Consider the following 17,118-nt stretch of genomic DNA (forward strand, 5'->3'; position numbering starts at 1 on the left):
AGCACACACTGCTCTTCCAAGAGGTCTGGGTCTTGTCCTCAGTGCCCAGCGTCATTCAGTTTACAACCACCTGTAACTCCGTCTCCAAGAGTATCCAATACCTATGGCCACTCTAGGTGCACTCATGGGCACATACTCCCACACAGATGAGAACACACGTGCCCAGTTTAAAAGATAAATCTTAAAAAGGAATCACGTGGCCTCACTGCTGACAACTTTAACTTGTACCAGTCGGTATAATTCTTTTGAGATCACAATAACAGTATTTTTTTTAATTTTTGAAATAAATTTGAATCACAGAAACATTGCAAAACTAATGTAGAATTTCAGAATTCTCTCTCTACAGCTTCTAATCACATTATACATCATATTATCCACACCGTGTCCATTTCCAAAACCAGGAGATTAACATTTGTGCTGTATAGTTAGCTAAGATGCAGACATACAGATAGAATTCTGCATCTATGTGTCCTCTCAGGCCAAGCATTAGCACAAAAGAAACACATTATATCTTGATGTTGCATACTCAGTTTCCTTAAAATTGTTAAAGATCCTTAATCAGAAGAGTCCTTTTGATTTGTGTGTCTTATATTCTCAGCTGACCCCATACCTGAGCAAGATGCAAGAAAGATGTCTGTCGCTTCAGAGAAGATACAAATCTTCGCAAAATGGGGATTTTCTTATCAATGAGGGCTTCTGGCAAGTTTTCCAAGGATGAAACAACCCACTGTTCCCAATTTTTAGCAAAATTTCGTATATCTGCTAACAAGCTGCAGAGAAAACTCTGGGTTAGGTGTTACATTGTTTAAAAACGTACTCAACATACACTTTTCCATAGAGGGGTCCTGCTTGTCTATGCTTCCAAAAGCGTGAATTTGAAGCCAAAACAGAATCCGCCTGGGGCTGCTATTCATGATCTTAAATGCTCAAATTCCTAAAACTCCAGTTTCTTTATCTATTCAAGGGGGCTGAGAATAGTATCTGGTCATTTGATTATTTTGAGAATTATAAAAACTCATTGAAAATGCCCTGGTTTGAGCCTAGCATGAAGGCAGAAACCCGTAAGTACCATATTATGATTCATAACTCAATTAATTCCTGTGAAATACATTTCATGGAAAGTATGTCAGCTTTGTGCTCCACATTTTGACTCCTTAGATGACACCACACCGGCAATATAATATGTTTAGTATCAGTTTTATTAATATATTCTTATCATCTAAATTTTATTCAACAGATGACCAAAAACATATGACTTTGAGTCAGCTTAGAAAATTGCAAACTATGGCAGAGTGTGTATAAGAACATATAGGTGTTTAAAACTCTAAATCTTCATATTTGTTTCCTAGCAGCAGTCTGAGTATAGTTGCTGTGGTTTGTCTGTGGATAGTGGTGATAAGTCTTAGGGGAAAGACTACGGAAAGCTTCAGGACAAACTCTGGGGTTTAGCTGGCTCTATGCCATTAAATGAGTTCCTCTCTACTTCCAGGCTCTCTACTTGGTAATTTGGGAATTATAATATCTACTCTTGAAAAATATTTCAGCATCATTCACTGAAAAAGAGTTGATTAAATGAATTATAGTATCCTTTGAATGCTGGAAAGGTTTGCTGTCTCCTAAACAGAAAGTGCAGAGCCAAACTTACTGATGTGAGAATGTTTTTGGAAGAAGCGCTATGTTAATATTATGATTTCAGTTTTTCAAATGTGCATAGTCACATGTTTTGAAAAGTATATGATTTAACTCATCTCTGCGGTTACTACTGTTTTAAGGAGTCACATGACCAGCCACTGGCCACTAAATTAGTATAGCTATTTGTGACATTGAATCATGATATATAAGCAATTGCGAATACAGATTGGATACATCAGGGAAATTAAAAGAAACTACGGATCAGATCAGGGCCATCTATTATATAAAGAAAGAAAGCAATCCCATAAAATTGTTTCAAAAGTGGATATTTTTATCAATCAATATGCACTGGAGCACTATGTCAGGGCATAAACTGGTTTGTTGCCTCTGTTTAAAAAGAACTTACATTATTAGACGGTTTTCAAGAGAAAATTTTCATAATTTCCCTCCAAAGTTCTATGTTTTCACCCTGAAGAAATGGCTGTGTGAAAAATCTTCCCGTATATTTTAAATAAAGTATTTAAGATCTTTGTTTTTTTTTTTTTTGCTGAAAGTTTATAATTTCATTATACCACTTCCTGATTGTGCAGAATAAGTTAATAATAAATGTACAGTAATTAAGAATTTTCCTTATAGAATTTATTATTGTGCTTATTTTCCCATTGGCTATCCTATGCATCCACCATCTAATCTCCACTGAAGAATTTCAGAAGTCCATTGGAGGTCATGCTTGGATACCAACTTATTTTACTTTAGCAGGCCTCACAACTGAAGGGACTTTAGGTTTTTATTTTACCTGTTTAACTCACTGATGCTCAAATATGGAGACGGAGGCACACTCCTTCCATGTAATAGAAAGCTATACAAATTGTATATATATATATATATATATATATATATATATATATATATATATATATATATATATATTATAAAAGGATGAATTCCAAGCCTACCTTTCAGGCATTTCTTGCATTGTTGCAGGAATGAGGACATCTGTAAGAACCTTAACCAAAGCAAAACAGGGTTAACAGAAAACTTCAGTAATGATTGTGATTGGAGTTCTAGGAGAATAGGTTTGTGTATCATCATCCAGGCTGAGCCGGGAACTGAACCAGCGCCTCCAGTGTGCCAGGACAGCACTCTGCCCACTGAGCTGCTTCCCCAGCGCCAGAAATTTGCATATTTCAAATGCAAGGAGCACTACTTGTAGATTAGTTTTACTTGTCACCTTCCTAGAGATTAACGTGATTCCTTTCTGAACATTACTTTTTTTTCTCCAAACTGAGTGTGAGTTGTCTGTGAGCGCACGAGATAGTAAATCAACAAGCCTTGTGTGCACTGCCCGTGCTAATTAGCCTTGCTAATCACAGAGTTTTCTGGACTAGACATTGGATATTCTCTGTAAGTCCATGAAGTCCTCACAGATGCTCAGCTTACAGTTTTATTTGCTGTGTTCTCTGCTTCTCTCTGGCTCTATTATGAGAATTAAATGTACCTAGTAATACTTAAAATCGGGATATTGCTGCACTGGACTAAAATTTTTTAAAAAAAGTTTGTGTGGGGGATGTGCGTGGAAACTGTTTCTCAGAAGAACAAAGCAGTAGCCCCAACATTGTTGCTGTGATGGTGACAGCTGTGGACCTGAGCCCAGGTCTTTCCGGTGTTCATTCAGAACTAGCTCTCATCTCCTAACGACTGCTTTTTTAAGTGGTAAGAAATTATAGACAAACATGTGTAGGGCGAACTGAACCTTTCTTTGTAAATACTGGCCTTTGTTCAGTTAAAGCAAAAACAAAAGAAGACGGTCCTTGCTCTCTCCCTCGTCATTCAATGTGAACTTAAAGCAGCTCTGCACTTAGTGCTGCAATCTCTCTTGCTCTGTGGCTACAGAACAGGGGATGAAAGTGTGGTCCCTTGTTTCTCATTATCCAGCCAGCTGTCAGATGTTTGCAGAGTTGCCTCTGGAGGATGCTGGTGTATCCTCTAGTCTTCTGCAAAGCTGAGAGTGCAGAAGCAACTAACTCACCCGACAGGTTTGAACCTTGTCAACTCAGATGATGTTTTCAGACGATCGTTTTTGGGTTTACTTATGACAATTTGGCAGGTGTACAAAGGTGCGTCCAGTTTAAAGTGCTCACATCGCGCCGGGCGGTTGTGGCGCACGCCTTTAATCCCAGCACTTAAGAGGCAGAGGCAGGCAGATTTCTGAGTTCGAGGTCAGCCTGGTCCACAGAATGAGTTCCAGGACAGCCAGGGCTACACAGAGAAACCCTATCTTGGAAAAACAAACAAACAAACAAACAAAATTATTCCAAAAAGAACGGAGGAGTGGCCCCTGGTTCTGGAAAGACTCAGTGCAAGAGTATAGCGGAATTCCAGAACAGGGAAGTGGAAAGGAGTAGATGTAGGAACAGGGGGAGGAAAGAGGGCTTATGGGACTTGCGGGGAGTGGGGACCCAGAAAAGGGGAAATCATTTGAAATGTAAATAAAGTATACATCGAATAAAAAAAAAAACTAAAAAAAAAGTGCTCAGATCGCAATTTCATTTTATCCTTCTGTTTGGGCCTTCTTACTGCTCAACTGAGGAAGATACTCTCCCCCTTCCCACTAAATGTTTGAATAGGCCAACCTGGTCCTCTTTCCCAGGATTACTTCTTATGACCTTCTGTGGCCTCTAATTAGGTTAAGTACAGAATTGAGTATTAATGCATTTAAACTAGAAATTTTAGAGGTGTCAATTCTATGAGGTGTCTAATTCTGATATTCCCTATTTCTGCTATTACAGTTTTATTTGCTGTGTTCTCTGCTTTTCTCTGGCTCTATTATGAGAATTAAATATACCTAGTGATACTTAAAAATCAGGACATTTTTGCACTGGACTAAAATTTAAAAAAAATGTTTGTGTGTGGGATGTGCATGAAGACTGTTTCTCAGAAGAACTGAACAGTAAATTAGATGCTATATCTATATATATAGATATATATAGAAATTAGATATATATAGAAATTAGATATATAGATATATCTATATAGATATTTCTCTCTATATATATATATAGAAATTAGATGCTATATTATGTTAATCTGGATACACCTCAAAGAGATAAAAAAAATAAATGAATTTTTTTCACATATTGGCCACAATATCTTATTTTAAATTATTCTTAGCTGTAAAGAGAAAATGAGCTGCTTTTGTTTACTATAAGGTTTTTACTTAATAATTATAAATAAGTTACAAGCACTAAGACTGTTATTTAAGGATATGCATACTTTATGCTCAAGACACCCCAAAAGGCTTACCTTGTAAAGAATCGAGTCACAAACACAGAAAATGTCAATGATAACAGGATTTTCAAGCAGGGGAAGGAGATGGTCTGGCATTCCTTGCCAAAAGTGTAGTAAGAAATGCTGGATCTAGTTGTGGAGCAAAGAGCACATTGAACTTCTTAGGAAGGATGTGAAGGTTTATGTAATGTCATGGAGAAGCATTCAGTCAACTCACCTCTTCAAAGTTTCCGTTGATGGCATTGTCCAGTATGCACTGGCAGTGAGTTTTGTACATCATTATGAGCGTATCAACCTAGTTAAGGAAGAAAAAGCTTGACCAAAGAGTCTTGTAGTGTTTGTTATTTGTTCAATCCACACTTTCGAGCTCCTATCATAGACCAGGAAAGGCTCTTCTTTTTAGATAGATGACCAATGCAAACTTTTAAAAATGAGACTAAGGACAGCAAACAGGAAGGAAGGGAAGTTATAACGCTGCCAAAACTTAATGTTTTGATACTGTTACAGAATTTGAAGGGGACCAATAGGATGAGGCAAGAGGGAAAAGTGTATGGAACTTAGCAACAAATATGATCAAAGTAAGCTGTATAATGTGTTAAAATGTAATAATGGAATTAATTATTTTATTCAATTTACATAAAGTAACAAAAATTAACCCTTTGAGCGCCAAAATCTACTAACAAGTGTGAACTCGAGTTTGCAAGTTGCAATACATATTTTTTCAAATGTGCTATTTTACACACAGTTCATCAGAAACATTAGATCTTATTATTAGTATTTCTTGTGCTTATTTAATATTTACATGCCTTGTGACATTAGACTTTAATTGTAGTGTGCTTATATTCTTCAGAAATACTATTTGATTTAATTTTCTGAGAATAGATATCATTTTTGAGAGTGCCACAGAAAGGCAAGCAACAGCTCAACTGTGAGCAGCAAACATGGAGGGGAGCTGACCGCCACCTTGAGTGTCAACAGCCTCCAGCTTGAGTGTCAAGACCCCTTGAGTGACAGAGCAGCCCCTGCCCCAGCTCTTGGCACAGTTGTTTACTGGAATCAGGTTCACACTGAGCATCTCTCTCTCTCTCTCTCTCTCTCTCTCTATCTATCTATCTATATATATATATATATATATATGTGTGTGTGTGTGTGTGTGTGTGTCTGTGTGTGTGCCTAGGTGAAAAGAGTGCTTCAAGCCCTTGGCTTTAGACCCAACCTCTTTCTAAGAACTGATTGGCCACCAGTGGATCCTGGCAACTGTGGGAAGGTAAAAGGTCTAAGCTGTCATCAGAAAAATGGGTGTCAGTCCTTAAACTCAAATAAGAGTCCACTGCGAATGAACTTAGAAGCCAGGGCTCTATAATCTTCTCTGATATCTGAGTGAGAAATGATTCGTTAGTGTGAAAGGTTAAAAATCCTTGGAGGCCAGCAGAGAAACTGAAGTAAACCATTGGCATACATTCCTCTACTCTCTGTTTTTCTTTGTCCCTTTTCTCCCTCTCTGGTTCTCACCAGAGAGATTTACACAGTAAATATCTTCATGGCATATATGCATGCAAGCAACCCTCCACACAGAGGTGAGCCGATATCACTCTTCCTCCGAAAAGTGAAATCCTACTCATTTCCACTGCTCTCTCCACAAGCTGCTACATGTTAGCATTTATTGGCAATTTTTCTTGTATGAAGTCACTATATCTATGAAGAAACAGTATGCTAACCATGAGTACTGTGCTTGGAGGAGAGAAGAGAAGGTATAGGATGTATTTTCTTCAACCTAGTTGTAGAGCAAAGAGCACAGTGAACTTCTTAGGAATAGGATGTGAAGGTAAGTAGTGAAATGTAAGTAGTGAAGAATTTTCAACCCTATTCCTATCTAGTGTGACCCAGCTGTCATTCGAATATGTCCTATAGTTACTCTGCATCTGTACTGATGTATTAATAGCTTAAAATTCAATTTTCTATTTTATTTCCTCTTTATACAAAATTGCTAAGTATAATAGTTTTATTTACAACATTCCTCTGTTTGCACCTCAAAAATATTAATCATGCCAAAAGCACTTTCATCCAATGTGAGTATAATGAGCTTTACTTGAAGGAAATATAAAAATTATTAAACTCTGATTCAATAATGGTATTCACTAATAAATGGCAGATTCTCCAACAAGAGACTCTAGAAGTGCAGAAATAGAAGATTTAGTGTTAGAGTTTAGTAAAGAAGCATTGGAGATTAATATTGAGGAAGACCCAATTAAAATGCTTCTCCCTTTTGTCATCTTGTGTAACGCATTTAGTGTTCCTTCTCAGTGCAAGGAACAAATTACTAATGAAATTCTTGGTGACTATTTATTGAAATAAAACTTGAATTAAAGCCAACACAAAACATAAAGCTTGCCATTGAAAATCAGGATGCCATAGGCACACTAGTATTTTTTCTATCCTCAAATTTGAATTTTAAATAAAAATAATCTTTAGCCCTTGGGATTTATTTTACCACCTTCTGATTACGCACTATCATAGAGATGGTAAATAATTAATTGGAAAGTGTTTAATCGATGTTAGTAAACATTTGTCTCTCCTATAAATCAATCAATTCTGTGTGATAATGCAGATTTCTGATTGCTTCCTGCGAGCGCCATAAGATTCCAAACAAAAGGAGATATGGAGTCAACATATCAGAAAATCAATAGAGAAGTGTCTTTAATTGATACCTTGTCCTTAGAAATGCATCCTTGGTACACAAGATGTTGAGCGCTGGGGAATTCTGGAAGAAGTGTTCCTGTTTTTGAGCTAAGTGAGTATTTACGAGTAAAACCACCCTGTAATTAAAGAGAAGCACAAAAAGAAAGATCAAATCCTGGGGTTGGGGATTTAGTTCAGTGGTAGAGTGCTTGCTTAACAAGTGCAAGATGATCCTCAGCTCTGAAAAAAAAAGACAAAATAAGAAATTTCAAATCCCAAATTTGGCAATGAAACAGAAATGAACACTGAGAGTTTTGTTTTGAATATTTGTCAATTTTTGCACCTTTCAGAGTAAACTTAAGTTCATATTTATTAATGATGAGTTTTGGAAGACCTACTTCTGGAATTGCTAAAATTATTTTGGCTACAAAATCAAGGATTGCTGGATCCCAACTCTGCATTTACCAGTAATATAAGTAAGATGGTGATAATTGGATTCACTTGTTCAGTCTCAGGTGGGTTAACTACTGCTAGGACTTTATTAGAATCTAAATCACCTGATCTCCAAACTATTCATCTATACTGCTCTACATCAGGGTCCTCCACACTGAATTTGGGTGTTTGTCATTCCTTTGCATTTCCAGAAGAAAGCAGTTTTCAGCAAATTAGAAAAAGAATGCAAACACATATTTGTAATGACGGGTAATGCTGCAGAGCTGGCACGTGTAGGAAACGTGCACAGGAAGAGTGAGTGCCTTTTCACAATGCACCTGAAGCCTCCACAAATGTTCCACAGGACAGAATTGATTGCTCCAGCTCCAGAAACAGACTTTAACGAACTTCTTAAGAGCAGTAATCCTTGGGAGAAAGAAACAAAAACCCAGGAGTTCAAGGACAGCCTCACCTACACAGAGAGCCATAGGCAACTTGGGCTACCCGAGACACTATCTCAGAAAACAAAATCTAAGACTAAAAGAAAAAGATTTAAATAAGCAGGGTTGCAATCAAATATTTGAGTTAGAAATAAAATTACAATTACAGTAAATGATAGGAAGGATGGAATTCTTCCTTCTAGCTTCCCCACACTTCTGGGTTTCTCATGTGTCCTTGTTTATCTAGGTCATATTGACTATGTTTACTAGACTGAAGATTGATTACTGGCATACAAAGGTGGGGTTTTATCAGTTCCAGGCTCTGTATTTCCTTCTAGACTTTCCTGACAAAGCAGGAAAAAGACTGGGGAGACTTTTGAGTCTTTAAACATCATTTTTTTTTTTAAAAAAGACACTGGTTTTATAAGGAGAGATTTTGTATAAACATTTAAACCAATTTTATGTTAACATAAAAGTCACATATTCCTAATTGCTATAAATTTTAGCCCTTACTTATATTTTAAAGCATGATAGGTATGAAATAAAAATTGAAAACTCGTCAAGAACTATTACACAAATAATCCTCATATGCTGTTATAATTGCAAGTAGATCTCAGTTCACTCCATTTAATTAGACTTCATCATTCAATATCAATTTCAAAGATTTTCTGTGTTTTGAGTTTACCATATATGAACACTGCCAGTGAACCAGCAAAGATGGATACTCTAAGTCAAAATGAAAAACAATGCTGACTTTTGAAAATAAAGAATTCAGTTTTTAAGGAAAGGCCAAGTTATAGCCTCAGTGTAAACCCTGAAACATTAAAACTTCTAGGAAAAAAATGTCGGCGTGACTCTGGAGGCTCCTGGGAGAATATGGAAGTAACCCTGGCTGAGCAGCTGGACATATAAAGACAAAAGTGGACACCTCCTACAGCCAATGGACCTCCAGCATAGTGTGGGGGCATCACCCCACCCATATAATCTTCCACCCAAAATTTGTCTTGCCTACAAGATGCTCAGGGATATAGATGGAGAAAGACAGAGATTGTGGGAATGGCCAACTAATATTTTCTGAAAGGTTTCATCTAGAGGTGGTTGGAAACATTTGCAAAGATCCTCATCCAAACATCATTCAGTGCTTAGGAAGTCTTGTAGAAGAGTAGAGGATAGGATGGAATGAGCAGGGGCACCACAAGAAGACCTACAGGGCCAACTAACCTGGGCCCATGAAGGCTCACAGAGATGGAACCACCAACCAAAGACCGTGCAGGGCTAGACCTAAACCTCTACACATTTGGAGCAGATGTGCAGCTTGATCTTCATGTGCTTCCTCTAACAATTGTAGCTGGGGTTATCTCTAACTCAGTTGCCTGCCCTTGGGTCCCTTTCACTTAGTTGGACTGCCTGGTTGGGCGTAAGTTGAAGAGGATGCACGTTGATGTCCGAAGGTGAGGGTCTTGAGGTACCCAAGAGAGGTTTCTCCTTCTCTGAGAAGAAGAGGGCGTAATGTGAGGGCGACTTGTGAGGGTGGGACTGGGATAAAGAGGATATGGGTAGAGTATGATCAGGATTTAATAAATCCTGATAAATATTTAATAAATATTTAAATAATAAATAAATATTTATAGGAATATGTAAATATGTATAGGAAGAACTTCGGATGGCGGAGAAACATCTTAAAAAATGCTCAACTTCACTAGTCATCAGGGAAATGCAAATCAAAACAACCCTGAGATTTCACCTTACACCAGTCAGATTGGCTAAGATTAAAAACTCAGGAGACAGTAGGTTTTGGCGTGGATGTGGAGAAAGAGAAACACTCCTCCACTGCTGGTGGGGTTGCAAATTAGTACAACCACTCTGGAAATCAGTCTGGCGGTTCCTCAGAAAACTGGGCATGTCACTTCCAAAAGATCCTGCTATACCACTCCTGGGCATATACCCAGAGGATTCCCCAGCATGTAATAAGGATATATGCTCCACTATGTTCATAGCAGCCCTATTTATAATAGCCAGAAGCTGGAAAGAACCCAGGTATCCCTCAACAGAAGAATGGATGCAAAAAATGTAGTATATATACACAATGGAGTACTATTCAGCCATTAGAAACAATGAATTCATGAAATTCTTAGGCAAATGGATGGAGCTGGAGCACATCATACTAACTGAGGTAACCCAGTCTCAAAAGATCAATCATGGTATGCACTCACTAATAATAAATGGATATTAGCCTGGAAAACTGGAATACCCAAAACATAATCCACACATCAAATGAGGTACAAGAAGAACGGAGGAGTGGCCCCTGGTTCTGGAAAGACTCAGTGTAGCAGTATAAGACAAAACCAGAACAGGGAAGTGGGAAGGGATGGGTGGGAGAACAGAGGGAGGGAAGTGGGCTTATGTGACTTTCGGGGAGTGGGGGACCAGAAAAGGGGAAATTATTTGAAATGTAAATTAAAAATCTATCGAATAAAATTTAAAAAAAAATTAAAAAAAAAGAAAAGTTAAAACCATAAACTTTGCAGGTAAATGGGTGGAATAAGAAAAACCTATAATGAGTTAGCCCCAGAGCCAGAGATACAAACACTCACATATGCTCTCTTGTTCATAGTTCCTAGCTCTGAATCTTTAGATGTGACTATATAACCTAGAGTATCAGCAGTAAACCAGGAAAGTAAAGAAGGACCAAGTTGGGGAATGTGGGAGAAGGTACTCCAGAGATAGGGCTAGCTGAGCACAAATGCTATGAAAGGGGAAATGGAAAAATCAGGAGGGATCTCTTAATTGGGGAAGGCAATAAGAGGGAGAGGGGAAAGAAGGGATCCGTAGTACTAAGTACATTTGGAAAAGCTATAGGAATAATCTTCTGTTTACCTAGAATTATATAGAGGATATATAACTTATGCATATATAAGCATACATACATATATACATACATACATACATACATACATTAACAGAATGACTGGATACCACAGGTAAGTTACTTTGCGAGCTCATATAGGACTGCAGGCTGAATTGAAAGAAAGCCATAGAGTACCTAAAGATGTATCAAGAAATAAAGAGCCTAGAAAAATGGGAATAAATGCAACGTAATTATAAAAGTCAGATGAACTCTACTTCCTGTTTTCTCTTGAGTTGAGTCTAATACATAAAAAATAATTATTAATATAGACATTAGTACTATAAATTTTACTTTTTACCTCCACATTTCATTTTCCATATAATTTAATAAACAGTAACTGTTAGTTTATGTTTTGGGGCACACACACATATACATTTAGTGTAATTTTGTGACACCACTGAAAAGGATAGGGATGGAAGTGTAAAGTGGTTTGTTTTATGTGTTACAGAGGTTAAGCTGGTATAAATTCTGACTGGAGTGTTATATCATTAGGATGTTAAATACGGTAAAAAAAAAAGTTAGAGAGTATATCAAAATGGTGGTGAGAAGGGAATTTTACTCTAAAAAGGGGGACATAGTGGACATAGTGAAATGAAGTGAGAGTATAATGTAGGATCTGGATCCCTGCTCCTATACATAAGTGTCTGTCGAATGTTCATATCAATATTGCTTTTCATAATTAAAAATATCTAATTAGCCAGGCAGTGGTGGCACACTCCTGTAATCCCAGCACTCTGGGAGACAGAGGCAGGCAGATTTCTGAGTTCGAGGTCAGCCTGGTCTACCGAGTGAGTTCCAGGACAGCCAGGGCTACACAGAGAAACCCTGTCTCCAAAAAACCAAATCCAAAAAAATAATCTAATTAAATACATAATGAATATATTTACCTTGGTGTTTTCCCATAATGGAGTTCTGCATAATAGTATAAAATAAAGGAACTAGAACTTTATATTTAGTACTTGAAAACTCACAAACCCGAATACTAAATAAAAACATTCACAAAACAAATGATCACATTTTTATAGAAAATAAAACTGAACAACAATTAAGCAGCAGATTAAGCCATAAAACTGAGTCAGAAATATAGAAATGTGTCCTTGAGATTGCTAACCTTTTATTATCAGAAAAGAAAGAAGACAAATGGTGTACAAAAGATGTTTCCCTTTTAACCAGTTCAGTAGGACATGATTGCATATATCTATGTATCAGGATATTATAAATAAGATTTTCAAAAAAATAAATAGGAATTTCTCAGGAAAATTGCTTAGCACACTAGAAAATACTAAGAAGCAAACTACATAATTTTATATTAAAATTTTAAAATATCATTTTAAAATATCACAATGTTAATATTTTGTGTAATGGAAGGTAGCAGTACAGATAGAAGATCTCTAAGAAGCAAAGCAGCCCAAGGAAAAGCTTACAAAATCACATTTCTTTGGGCATATTATTAAGTGTGTATAAAAATGTCAAAGGTCCCTGGTTCTGGAAAGACTCAGTGAAACAGTATTTGGCAAAACCAGAACGGGGAACTGGGAAGGGGTGGGAGGGAGGACAGGGGAAGAGAAGGGGGCTTACGGGACTTTCGGGGAGTGGGGGGGGCTAGAAAAGGGGAAATCATTTGAAATGTAAATAAATTATATCGAATAAAAAAAAAGAATGAAAAAAAATGTCAAAGGTCAGAAATGATACTATCCTTTCCAGAGATTGTGACACAAAAATAGAAAAGACTGGCTAACTTTTCACGTCCTCGGTGCTGTGATTATGCTACAGGAGAAGCTAGCTTATGTAGTACAGACTGGCCACAGAGGTATGCTTTGTTTCTTTGGTTTTCCGCTTTGTTTTTGTTTGTTTTCTTCTTTCTCAACTACTGACTTCAGTATTTGCAGGTAAACTATTAACCGTATTTCTAAGTGAAAAGAAGAAGGATCCTACAGAAAAGAGACAAGTGTGATTGTAAGTTAACCGTCTGACTGGTAAGGGAGAGGAAGAATCTAAGTGACCCAGTGTGGCTAAGGGGACATGATGACAAAGGAACATGATAACAACCTGCAAATATTTGAAAAGCATATCTAAAGAAGGGAGGGGTTAAGATTAATCTTGATATGGCGTTGTTCAGCTAACCATGAACAGTTAATATGAAGGAGAAACAAAATGGCTCTTGGGGAATTTTCCTCATTGTAATGTATGAAAATAAGAGATTATTCTCTAACGAGTGATAATGACTTTGTTATTCTACATGTGTGAGAAAAAAATTACCCCAAGCCAAGAGTTTCAAAAAGAAAAAAAAAAAAAAAAAAAAAGAACCCACACTATTATCACCACCTGATCTTTTTGAAGAAGATGCCAAAAGTACTCATTAGAGAAGGGCCAGAATTTTAAACAAATAGTACTGGGAAAACTGATTACCAACATATGGAAGAATGAAACAAGATCCTTAACTTTCACTCTGAACTATATCACCTACAAAGAAATCATAGAAATTTATGTAAGACCTGAAACTCTAAGACTGCTCTATAAAAAAAAAAAAAAGCCAGGAAAACTTTTGAAGGCCATGAGAAATGTTTTAAGTAAGGATTTGGTTGCTCAGGGAATAAGACCAACAATTGACAAACGGGATCTTTTGAATTAAAAAAAAAAAAGGTTCTGTACAGGAATGGAAGCAGTTATCTGAGTAAAGAGATAGCCCATAGCGTGAGCAGCAGTATTTACAGAGACTCACAACTGGTCAACTTGTAGAAAATAACTGTCTTTTCAGTGCTCATCATCCTGCCCAAGGCTGTGGAAACATGGGAAATTCAGAAGAAAGATTATAAGAGATAGGGAAAAGAATCAAGGGTTGTGAAATGCGGTCATCCAGGCATGACATGACCATGGCGCGATTGAACTTTCAGTGAATATGATTGCTTATGTAGACCTGCAGACGACTGAGCCTTTCTGTATTCCATAATAGTGTTGAGAGGAGCTCATAAGGCCCTGTGTTTATCAGAATATTTGTAGATAGCATGTACTTAGTATTATGTAGTGTTTGGATCCCAAGTCTCTAACACCTTATACAGACATATCTACAGGTAATTGGTGATGTTTAGGAATAAATTAGATATTCTCTTTAGTGGTAAGCTACTAATAAATTGCTCAGCACCCCGTAAATAACTCCCTATTCAAGATCCTTTAAGCAACTCAAATTAAACTCATTGTGTCACCATTACCAAAAGATTAACACAAAGACACAAAAGTCAAAGAGCAACTAGATAAAAAGATGAAAGGGATAATCTGGTATGGTAGGGAGATGAGAGAATAATAAGTCAAAAATAATTTATTCACTCCATCAAATAAGAATCCCTACTTATGCAAAAGATAGATTTGAAATACTATAATAAAGGGTAACATACATTATTAAAACCACTCAATGCCATATTGCTCCAAAACAAAGTCAAACATTAATAAAACTGATTTCTTATGGAAACTAACACAACCATAAAACTTTGGACCTACAATCTGTCCTCCCTGAAAGATATGCTAGGGCAACAGGGGCACAGAACTTGTGAAAGTACCCAACCAATGTCTGATTTGATGTAAGGCCCACTTTATGAGAAGGAACCCATATCCAGTACTGCTTGGGTAACCACAAACTAGAGACTAGGCAACCGCAAAGACCTAGGATAAAACGAAACACTACTAGTCTGAAAAAATTATCAATAAAATGACTCCTAATGATATTCTGCTACACTCATAGATCAGAGATGTATTCAGTCATCGTCAGAGAGGCTTCCTCAGGTAGCAGATGGCAGCAGGTGCAAAGGCCCTCAACCAGACATTGTGTAGAGAGACAGAGACAGAGAGAGGGGGAGTCTCTAATGGGAGGTCTCCATGAATTCTGTCTCCCTGGAGTTTAAGGAATCTCATGAAAGAAGAAGCAAGAAGAGTGTAAGACCCAGAGTGGGTAGAGGATACCAGGGGAACAAGGTCCTCTGAATCTCATCTAAACAAGGAACAAAAGATCTCACAGAGTGTGAAGAGGCAAGCACGGGGCCTACATGGGTCAACTCCAGCTCCTCTGTATATATGTTATTCTAATCATTAGCTTAGTCTTTTATGAGACTCTTGGCTTTGAGAACAAGTGTGTCTCCGACTCTTGTACCTGCCCTTGGGACTCTTCTTCCTGTTGGGTTGCAATGTCCAACTTTGGTAGAGTAGTTTTTGCTACATCTTGTTATATTTTTATTTTGTCATGTTTGGTTGTTGTCTCTTGGAAATCTGTTCTTTTTTAATGAGAGACAGAAAGGGAGTGGTTCCGGATGAAAAGGGAAACGGGAAGGAACTGAGACGATTGGGTGAGGGGAAATTATAATTATAATATATTATGTGAGAAAATAGTCTAGTTTCAATAAAAGGAGATAAAAACCTGGTTTGTATCAAAAACAATAAAAACATATTTCTTCACCAGGACAATATAATTAGGTTTTATTGTATTGCAATGGATTAAATGTTTCTGAGAAATTCTCCACAATTTTGAAATTGAAAATATGTATTTATAAACCCAAAATTTAAGCAAATTACAAATGAATTATACTTACTGTCCTATTTCTGAGGTTTTTATTGTTGTTTAGCTTCTGCTGTGGCTTTGCAAAACTATGTAGAATAGACAATAAATATACTTATCACCCTAAGACATGAGACACTCCCTATGTTAAAACAACCTTTGTAGTCCTCCCCATTAAAATTGCCTTTCCTTCCCAGTCAATGATCTGGGCATGGTTTATATCACCACTATTCATACTTTTAACTGTATTTTATATAAATAGATTCTGAATAAATATTTATAATTTAAAATTGGTACCATAACAGTATATCCTATATTGATGTTCTTTATAATCTACCCACTATGGTTTCAAAATTACTCACATTCTAAAGACAGTTCCCTTATTCCCATTAAATCACAGTAGATATTTAAATTATTTTTCCAACATTCAAAAACAATGTTGTTAAACAATGCTGAAATGAACATTCATATACCTGCCTCTCTGTTCTGTGAGAGTTTCTTTAAGAATGCTATCAAATATGTTGCCTTCAACTTCATCAGATATTGCCTCTTCAAGGATTTGGGGGAGGGAAGGTTGTCCATATTCCTAACTACAGCATTTCTTCATATCTTTTGTATCTTTAAATTTAATAATTGTGAAACATTACTCATAATAGTTTCAATGATTCTGCATTTCCCTTTTCTTTTCTTTTTTTTCAAGACAACGATTCTTTGTGTAACCCTCGGTGCCCTGGATCTCATTCTGCACAAATGAACGCACAGCTGCTATGACTGTGTGCACAATATCTGCACAAGATCAAGCCAAACAAAGATCCCAGCATGTGCGGGAGAGGAGCCCATGAAGCCCTACCCTAGCTCAGGAGCTATTTGTAATTGGTAGTATCTGGGGAAAGAAGAATCAGTTTCTGATGGGTTGCTACCTGTGAAAACCTATCTAAGTTCTTCTACTTGAAGAGGGAAAAGTGGGGCAGATTTTGTCGAAAACCAATATATGCATTTGTGAGGTTCTCAAACAATAAAAGAAGAAAAAGCAAGCAAACAAGGAGAACTAAAAACAACCCAAACTTTCCCCCACTTTTTCTCTTCTACTAGATTCAGTGTATCTGGTTTTACGTGGAGGTTCTTGATCCACTTGGACTTGAACTTTGTACAAGGAGATAAGAATGAATCAATTTGCATTCTTCTACTTGTTGACC

The 17,118-nt window shown here is 37.0% G+C and overlaps 1 protein-coding gene across 1 annotated transcript in view; it reads right to left on the reverse strand.

The window, feature by feature from the left end:
• Rfx6 (regulatory factor X6) overlaps positions 1 to 17,118 on the reverse strand; it is a 52,737-nt gene that overhangs the window by 13,159 nt on the left and 22,460 nt on the right. Inside the window, exons 7-11 of the mRNA XM_052164302.1 lie at positions 7,629 to 7,736; positions 5,138 to 5,215; positions 4,936 to 5,049; positions 2,589 to 2,638; positions 611 to 770 (exon numbers count right to left, since the gene is read on the reverse strand). Of these exons, the coding sequence (XP_052020262.1) occupies positions 611 to 770; positions 2,589 to 2,638; positions 4,936 to 5,049; positions 5,138 to 5,215; positions 7,629 to 7,736 (510 nt within the window). The remainder of the gene's footprint in view (positions 1 to 610; positions 771 to 2,588; positions 2,639 to 4,935; positions 5,050 to 5,137; positions 5,216 to 7,628; positions 7,737 to 17,118) is intronic.

This window comes from Apodemus sylvaticus, chromosome 19 (assembly GCF_947179515.1).
Source record: "Apodemus sylvaticus chromosome 19, mApoSyl1.1, whole genome shotgun sequence".
In the NCBI taxonomy this organism is placed as follows: Eukaryota; Metazoa; Chordata; class Mammalia; order Rodentia; family Muridae; genus Apodemus; species Apodemus sylvaticus.